Genomic DNA, 9,842 nt, shown 5'->3' with positions numbered 1-9,842 from the left:
ATAGCAGATCTACAAGCTTGTAGCGCGGCACTCGGTGCCGCGCTACAAGCTTGTAGATCTGCTATTTTTGAATAGCCCAAAGTGTAAAATATCCATGTCTGTGTGTGTGCCTAAGGCATAGAAAGTTGACAGCCAGGCCACTGTGGGGTGTAACATAATGACATGACATGGTTGATGTCAGTGGGTGAATACAGGCAGGTTGTGGCTGTGTCAGATCTTTATTTAACATAATGGCGGAGTGTCATGCCATGTAGATACACAGTAATACATATGTTTATATAATGGCAGAGTGTCACACTGTGGACTGTAGATGATATACAGGGAGTGTTAGACAAACAGTCATCAACCTGGTCAGGATCGGCCATTAAACACTGTCAGTCTGTTACTCAGCATGTTGAGTAACAACACATCCTGTCCATACACTGTATAGGTGTGGGCGGTGATGACCCCTCCTGCTCTCTTATCAGCTAACACAGGAATACTGTGCCAGCCGAGCCTTAAAGGTATCATGACATTCATTTTCACTTTTTTTATTTTCAATGTTTTATTTGGGGTTTTATGACCTCAATTACACCCAAAAAACCTGAACTTAGAACATTCAGTGGATTTTCTGTGGTCTGGGGTTTTCTGAATAATTAGGCTGAAAAGTAATCTGAGCTTGGCCCTTCGACAGTGAGGTCACAGTCGATTAATCCCGCCCACTCTCCTCCTCGCCTACCTTTTCCATGTCTTTCTAAATAAATCAATCAATCAATCAATCAATCAATTCAATCAATCAGCTTGTCGATCGGCTCTTTTCAGCGAAAGCTTTCCCCACAATAACAGAAAACAGAAAAGACACTAGTATTGAGCCCTGAGGGACCTCTGTTTACCCATAATGGGGTTTTAAGTGGTGAACTCACACTCGTATGGCCTCCACCAGACATCTCTGGTGCCGGCGGTGTTCTCCTCCGTTGCCCCGGGTTACCGTGGTGCGGTGCAGCAGCCAGCACGCTCTCAGCACGTTGGCAGCGGCATGGCGGATCTGAAGAACCACAGAAACACAACACAACCAACGTCAAGAGCAGAACCTGACTGATATATGGGCCATCAGCCTGATCTCAGACAACTTAGTGTACATTCATTGCACGGACCCAGTGCTCGTCATTCTGTGCATAGCCGCCTAGAAAACCCCCAAAATCCGTGCATATGTACGGCGAGTCCCACGGTGGGCGTAACCGGTTGCAACCCGGAAGCAGAGCAGTCCCCACAACATGATTTACCATTCTGTGCCTATCGGTACATAACTCAAACGGCACTGAGTAGGCTCAAGCGAATGGCGCAACTCGTTTGCTTTAGCTCACTCGGTGGTCCCTCACGTGGCTCCAGTTCGCTTGAGACTGCGCGCCTCCGAAATGGTTTAGTCAATGGAGGGGATGCGAGGCGGCTATGCACGGATTTTCGGGTCTTCTAGGTGTCTATGCACGGAATGACAGTCCGTGCACTGTATACGAAGTCGTGTGAGATCGGGTTGCGGCTATTATTATCTGTTTGACCACAGCGGTATCGCCAATTATGCAGCCGATGTGTCGCGATTTTTTGATAAAATCAAGTTAACTTTAGGTGTATTTTATACATCGTTGCTGTCAGGCAGAAATCCTCTTATCGGATTCGGTGGAGTAGGAGGACTCCCCGAAATCAGGATCGGCATCGGAGCCGAAAACTCTGTGGTCTTCAGGCTTTAATCAAGAGTGAAACGAGGCAGAGATAAGAGAGAGAGAGAGAGAGAGAGAGAGAGAGAGAGAGAGAGAGAGAGAGAGAGAGAGAGAGAGAGAGAGAGAGAGAGAGAGAGAGAGAGAGCGTCCAGATGCAACACTCTGATGAAGAATCCACCACATGTTTACACCCTGTCTGAGTCATATATCAATGTGATTTCAAAACAGGACGTGGAAGATTAAAGACATGTATGGGGTAACAGTAAGGTAGATACATTGTATGTGGTAACAGTAAGGTAGATACATTGTATGGGGTAACAGTAAGGTAGATACATTGTTAAATCCTGTGTTTCAGCGTCATCCAGCAGTCTGGGGGGTGGGGGTGGGGGGGGGGTGTTAGGGGTTAAGTGTCTTGCTCAGGGCCGGGAGTTGAACAGTGACCTTCTGATTATTACCAGATAGTCTCTGTCGGGTTGGAAACCTCATATGTTCCAAAACTGTTACTTTTCAGGATTAAAATTCAAAAATAGCAAAAGTAGCAGATCTACAACCTCGAAACGCGTTTCCAACTCTCCATCATTTTGCTGGGGACCACCTGGAACCCCCTCAAAGGACCACTAGGTGGTCCCCGGACCACTGGTTGAGAACCACTGCTCTAGTGTAACTGCTGCAAGGACAAGCTGAACCATAACAGACAGGCTGGAACCATAACAACAGCTATCAGGCCTGGAGGAGACATCTAGGCTCCTACTGGATACCAAACATCATGTCATATCCTGGAGGAGACATCTAGGCTCCTACTGGATACCAAACATCATGTCATATCAGCTTCACCTACGGATGTTTGTTATTCATGTCCTCACTGCTCTGCCTGATTCACTGCCTTTTTGCTATTATTTTAATGTTGTTTTATGCTTTTGTTAAATTATTTATTCTTGCTCTGTAAAGCACTTTGAGCTGCATGTCATGTCATGAAAGGTGCTATAAAATTACGTTTATTATTATTATTATTATTATTATTACCCTTATTATTATTACATTTATTATTATTATTACCCTTATTTTTATTATTATTATTATTATTATTATTATTGTTATTGTGGGATCGCTTTAGCGATCATTGTGGGATCGCTTTAACGATCACACTAATGTTATCTTCACTATTTATTATTGTCTCCGCCAGGCTGAAGGCATGGTGGAGAGTATGTTTTACCCTCCGTGTGTGTGTCCGTCTCAGCCAAGCTAACATTGGTCAAGCTTCACGTGACACGTGACAATATGTAATATTGTACCGTGATTGGCTGACTCTATTCAGACCCTTTGCTTTGATTGGCTAGCGAGACGCATGATGAAATAATAACCTATAAATAGCACCACGCACTTCAAAAAATATTTTTTTTTTAAAAGTGAGCTTCCATCACTGTGATGACCACTGTTGTTTCTAAATAACACCGCTCACTTCACACTGGGTGTGATTTTTGTCTCCGCCAGGAGAGTTTTACCCTCCGTGTGTGTGTCCGTCTCAGCCAAGCTAACATTGGTCAAGCTTCACGTGACATCATCACAATATGTAATATAAATAGGTAAGACAGGATTAATCAGGAACAGTACTCGCCTGGCGGAGACCTGTGCTCCGAGGAGCACATTTTCTAGTTATTATTATCATTATGTATGATACTATACTGTAAGTGATGGTTAAAATGTAACCAAATGTAAAGGTTGGATATAAATATTTTTTTTAATTTTTGACCAGGGGTCATTACATTAACCACATGAACCATAGAATCCCTATTCTGAGGGGAACATTAGTCGAAAGCAGCAGATCTACAAGCACACAACGCCTCGCTTGTAGATCTGCTATTTTCGGGTTATTAATAAGGTATACAGTAAGTTAGAACAATGGTTCTCAACCTGTGGGTCGGGGGTCCCCTCATGATTTTGGGGGGGGGGTCCCCAGATGACAGTAAAGTGTAAGGACTTTTAAGACCTTTTTGATACCTAAGAAAAGTTTAAATTAAATATTTAAAAAATGCATTACAGTATACTGTATCAAATGTAATCAACAAACTATACCATAAAAACTGGTCAAACATTGGCCAAATTGTCAAATAATATAAGAAAGAGGCGAAAATAGCCGATCTACAAGCTCACAAGGCATTGTGAGCTTGTAGATCGGCTATATTCACAATATTTATCAGTGGAATCAGGGTGGGTGGTCCACAGTTCAAATATGATTATTTTGGGGGGTCGCGGCCAGAAAAAGTTGAGAACCACTGGGTTAGAAACAGGTCTAAATGTGCTCCAGGGTTATTAATAAGGTATAGAACAGGTCTAAATGTGGTCCAGGGTTATTAATAAGGTATAGAACAGGTCTAAATGTGGTCCAGGGTTATTAATAAGGTATACAGTAGGTTAGAACAGGTCTCAGGGTTATTAATAGATAGATGTCCAGATGTTCTTCCCCTGTTTCCCCTCTCTGTAGCAGAGAGGTGTGAGGATGCACCCTGCAGCAGGATGCACCCCCCCGGCCAACAGGAAGTGGTCGCATCCTCCCCAACCGAACACTGAGCCGCCAGTCTCTCACATGATGCACGACAGCCTCTTCAAGGTACTGTTATATTACACTACAATACACGTTACCCAGTACCCAGGCTGTAGCTCAGACAATAGCAGATCTACAAGCACACAAGGCCTCGCGTTGTGAGTGGTGGAGTTGAGTACTGTACTTAAATAAAATTTTGAGGTATTTGTATTTTACTTGAGTATTTCCAATTTCCAATACTTTTACTTCTACTCCACTACATCTCGGATCCAAAATGTTTACTTTTACTCCACTACTAACTATTTGAAAACTTTTGTTACAGATTTGTTTTATTGTTATTACAAAACATACATTAACCACTTCAGCCCTATATATATTTAGGCCATTTGAAAATGGCCGATCTACAAGCTCACAATGCGTTGCGATGCATTGTGAGCTTGTAGATCGGCTATTTTCGAAAGACTTTTTATACATATATACATTTGAAAACTTGTGTAATGCATGGGACACTGCATAATGAGTACTTTCTACTTTTGGTACTTTAAGTACATTTGGATACCAATACTTTTGTACTTTTACTCAAGTCATTTTTTTATTCTGGACTTTTACTTGTAACAGAGTATTTCTACATTGCAGTATCGATACTTTTACTTAAGTAACACATTTGAGTACGTTTTCCACCGCTGACACACACACACACGCACGCACACGACACACGCACACACACACACACACACACACACACACACGCACGCACGCACGCACGCACGCGTGTGCACACACACACACACACACACACACACACACACACACACACGCACACACGCACACACAACCACACAACCACACACACACACACACACACACACACACAGTTTCCTGTCCGTCCTCTTAAGTCGTCCTGGTCTGACACTAGCCTCCTTCCTGCGTACGGCCAGATTGTTTCCCGCGTTTGACGCCTTGCGAGGCGATAAAGACAACGGCACGACTCATCCCCTAATCCCCCCCCCTCACACACACACACACACACACACACACACACACACACACACACACACACACACACACACACACACACACACACACACACACACACACACACACACGCCACACACACACACACACACACACACACACACCCCGGCCCCCCGTTTCCCACACTATCCTGTCCTCTGGCACTGCCTATTTAACCCATTAAGACCGGGAACGCATCTGTGTGACCACTTAAACCATTATTCTACACTTTGGCCATTCAAAAATAGCAGAGCTACAAGCTCATAGCGTGGCACCGAGTGCTGCGCTATGAGCTTGTAGCTCCGCTATTATTATTTTTTTTAAATCTGCACATTTTGTGCAAATATTTGAATATATATTTTTAAAGGGAACATTTGTAACTCAAATCTTTGCTTCATGGGGGTCCCTGGAACAACATATCTTGAGATGGGGGGGTCCACGGCCAAATACATGTCATTTTGGGGGTCCTTGACATGAAAATGTTTGAGAACCACTGATATAGAAACATACGTTTTTTCCAAAAAACTGTTAGGATTTAGAAGACATTTGTAGAATCCCCCAGAAGCAAAATATTTGACTTACAAATGTTCACTTTAAAATAAGATATAATATAACTTGAAAATCTGTGCAAATCTCGGAATATATTATATTCAAAGATTTGCACACATTTTCACGATTTTTCCAAAAATAGCAGATCTACAAGCTCATAGCGCGGCACTCGGTGCCGCGCTATGAGCTTGTATATCTGCTATTTTTGAATAGCCCAAAGAAATAAAAAAAAATACACACAGATGCGTTCCCCCTGGTCTTAACGGGTTAAGGAAAGAATAATATTATAAAAAGCCTACAGGAACCATAACATCAGGCGCACAACGTGGAAAAAGAGGACATCTCGTCACTTCCAGCCCGTTGGCCGTATCCTGGAGGTCAGCTGTTGTTGTTCAGCCTCATCGTTGCCATGTCTGCTTTTTATGAGCCACTCTGAGGCCTTGTTCTTTCTTCTGTGAAGTTGCCTGTACGTATTATCGGTATATAGTTGTGGGTTATGTTTTAGTTGCCTATAGTGTTTAGCTGTTTATTTGGGGCTTGTATAATGTTGTTTAAACCAGTGGCTCTCAAACATTTTCATGTTTCATGTTGATCATGTTGTCAAATTGTTTCAAAAATAATCCAAATTTTTTCACCTTTTGTTTTCCTCCGAAAATAGCAGATCTACAAGCTCACAACTCACAGAGCTTGTAGATCGGCTATTTTCAAACAGCCGATGCATACTGTATAGATAGATCATGGTGGCCCTACGGACGCTTCTTTTGGGCTCGTTTTCATACAGACCTTGGTTTGCGTATTTCTCTGGCAGAATCTGGCAACGCTGGTGCATCGCGTCAGGCTTTGACGGGAGGGGAGCTAGCTAGTGAAAACGTTTGCTGTGGGAACTCTGAACTCTGAACTCTGAACTCTGAAGTGCTTCTGATTTGATTGGAAGATCCAGCTCCCACAGGAGAATGAAGTGGATCACCACCCGCTCCGTTGTTAACTTCATGTCCTCCATAAGGAGACTCTGACATTTCCAGCATTTTCCAACTCATCCACACGTTCATTACATCCCAGATTGACTGCCGGGTCAGCAGTGGCTCAGGGGTAGAGCGGCCGGATGGAAACCGTGAGGTTCCCGGTTCGATCCCGGGCTCCCCCAGAGTTAGTGTCGAAGTGTCCCTGAGCAAGACGCTGAACCCCTAATTGCTCCCTGATGAGCAGGTTGGTGCCTTGCATGGTTCCCTCCCTCATCTCTGTGTGTGTGTGTGTGTGTGTGTGTGTGTGTGTGTGTGTGTGTGTGTGTGTGAATGGGTGAATGTAATGGACAATCTATGTAAAGCGCTTTGGATAACAGCGCTATATAAATGCACCATTTACTGTAACAGTATCCTCAACGGCACCACCTCCAAAGATGTGATGTACAACATAGTGTTAAGGTCCTTAACACTATGGACCATGGAGCTAGATGTAATGTGATGTACAACATAGCGTTAAGGAGAACTCCTTAACGCTATGGACCATGGAGCTAGATGTAATGTGATGTACAACATAGCGTTAAGGAGAACTCCTTAACGCTATGGACCATGGAGCTAGATGTAATGTGAGGTACAACTAAAGTGTGTCACAGTGCTCCTCACCCTCTTGGAGATCTGGATGTCCAGCATGAAGAAATGAACGTGCTTCTCCCCTTTGTTCAAGGCCAGCTTCTTGGTCACCACGGCAACCAGCATGGCAGTGCACGCTACACCCTGAAACACGCGCACGCACGCGCCCACGCACACACGCACACACACACACACACACACACACACACACACACACACACACACACACACACACACACACACACACACAGAGGGTTAAGCACCGTATCAATCTACTATCTGTGTACTGAAGAGTTTCACAGAAACGACATGGTCAAGGTTGATACTGTTAGGCAACCTGCTGCTCGCATTGTGAGCTTGTAGATCTGCTATTTTCAAATAGCTGATGTATGTGTTAAAGTGCTCATGTGGCCCATAGTCGCTTCTTTTGGGCTGGTTTTCCTAGACCTGCTTGCTTGTTTCTCTCACAGAATCTGGCAACACTGCATGTGGCTCTTAGGCCCTCTCCTAGTGGCTCTTAGGCCCTCTCCTAGTGGCTCTTAGGCCCTCTCCTAGTGGCTCTTAGGCCCTCTCCCAGGCCCGGCGCCACGGGGGGGCCTGAGGCATTGCCCCCTCAGTTTCAAATTGTGACCCCTCAGTTTATTTTGGAAAAAAAAAAAGAAAATGAATTTTTTGTTTTTTATAATATTTTTTTTGATAAAGAAATCGGTAAAATCAGGCAAAAATAAGAATTAAATAACATAAGCCTAACCTAACCCTAACCCTAACCCTAAACCCGAAATAAAGTAACAAAAAACGCCCAAAAACGGCCACAATCCGCGCAATTAACCGCAAAATTTTGCGTGCGCGCTTCGCGCCCACACACGGGTCCCGCGACTGGTGTGCCCCCCCACAATTTTCAACTGCCCCCTCAGTCATTTCATCCTGGCGCCTGGCCTGCCCTCTCCTAGTGGCTCTTAGGTCCTCTACTAGTGGCTCTTAGGCCCTCTCCTAGTGGCTCTTAGACCCTCTCCTAGTGGCTCTTAGGTCCTCTACTAGTGGCTCTTAGGCCCTCTCCTAGTGGCTCTTAGGTCCTCTCCTAGTGGCTCTTAGGTCCTCTACTAGTGGCTCTTAGGCCCTCTCCTAGTGGCTCTTAGACCCTCTCCTAGTGGCTCTTAGGTCCTCTACTAGTGGCTCTTAGGCCCTCTCCTAGTGGCTCTTAGGTCCTCTACTAGTGGCTCTTAGGCCCTCTCCTAGTGGCTCTTAGGTCCTCTACTAGTGGCTCTTAGGCCCTCTCCTAGTGGCTCTTAGGTCCTCTCCTAGTGGCTCTTAGGTCCTCTCCTAGTGGCTCTTAGGTCCTCTCCTAGTGGCTCTTAGGTCCTCTCCTAGTGGCTCTTAGGTCCTCTACTAGTGGCTCTTAGGTCCTCTACTAGTGGCTCTTAGGTCTTCTACTAGTGGCTCTTAGGTCCTCTCCTAGTGGCTCTTAGGTCCTCTCCTAATGGCTCTTAGGCCCTCTCCTAGTGGCTCTTAGGTCCTCTACTAGTGGCTCTTAGGTCTTCTACTAGTGGCTCTTAGGCCCTCTCCTAGTGGCTCTTAGGTCCTCTCCTAGTGGCTCTTAGGCCCTCTCCTAATGGCTCTTAGGCCCTCTCCTAGTGGCTCTTAGGTCCTCTCCTAGTGGCTCTTAGGTCCTCTACTAGTGGCTCTTAGGTCCTCTACTAGTGGCTCTTAGGTCCTCTACTAGTGGCTCTTAGGTCCTCTACTAGTGGCTCTTAGGTCTTCTACTAGTGGCTCTTAGGCCCTCTCCTAGTGGCTCTTAGGTCTTCTACTAGTGGCTCTTAGGTCCTCTACTAGTGGCTCTTAGGTCTTCTACTAGTGGCTCTTAGGCCCTCTCCTAGTGGCTCTTAGGTCCTCTCCTAATGGCTCTTAGGCCCTCTCCTAGTGGCTCTTAGGTCCTCTCCTAGTGGCTCTTAGGTCCTCTACTAGTGGCTCTTAGGTCCTCTACTAGTGGCTCTTAGGTCCTCTACTAGTGGCTCTTAGGTCCTCTACTAGTGGCTCTTAGGTCTTCTACTAGTGGCTCTTAGGCCCTCTCCTAGTGGCTCTTAGGTCTTCTACTAGTGGCTCTTAGGTCCTCTACTAGTGGCTCTTAGGTCCTCTACTAGTGGCTCTTAGGTCCTCTACTAGTGGCTCTTAGGTCCTCTACTAGTGGCTCTTAGGTCCTCTCCTAGTGGCTCTTAGGTCCTCTACTAGTGGCTCTTAGGTCCTCTACTAGTGGCTCTTAGGTCCTCTACTAGTGGCTCTTAGGTCCTCTACTAGTGGCTCTTAGGTCTTCTACTAGTGGCTCTTAGGCCCTCTCCTAGTGGCTCTTAAGCCCTCTCCTAGTGGCTCTTAGGCCCTCTACTAGTGGCTCTTAGGTCCTCTACTAGTGGCTCTTAGGTCCTCTACTAGTGGCTCTTAGGTCCTCTACTAGTGGCTCTT

General features: G+C 45.4%; 1 protein-coding gene across 1 annotated transcript in view; it reads right to left on the bottom strand.

Moving 5' to 3' along the window:
• kcnn4 (potassium intermediate/small conductance calcium-activated channel, subfamily N, member 4) overlaps nt 1–9,842 on the bottom strand; it is a 57,498-nt gene that overhangs the window by 11,474 nt on the left and 36,182 nt on the right. Inside the window, exons 5-6 of the mRNA XM_080425302.1 lie at nt 7,422–7,532; nt 903–1,024 (exon numbers count right to left, since the gene is read on the bottom strand). Coding sequence (XP_080281428.1) covers nt 903–1,024; nt 7,422–7,532 — 233 coding nt within the window. The remainder of the gene's footprint in view (nt 1–902; nt 1,025–7,421; nt 7,533–9,842) is intronic.

The sequence above is a fragment of the Gymnoscopelus braueri genome (assembly GCF_963280865.1).
Source record: "Gymnoscopelus braueri genome assembly, chromosome: 4".
NCBI lineage: Eukaryota > Metazoa > Chordata > Actinopteri > Myctophiformes > Myctophidae > Gymnoscopelus > Gymnoscopelus braueri.
The sequence above is the reverse complement of the archived record's forward strand: the minus strand, read 5'-3'. Positions and strand labels throughout refer to the sequence as shown.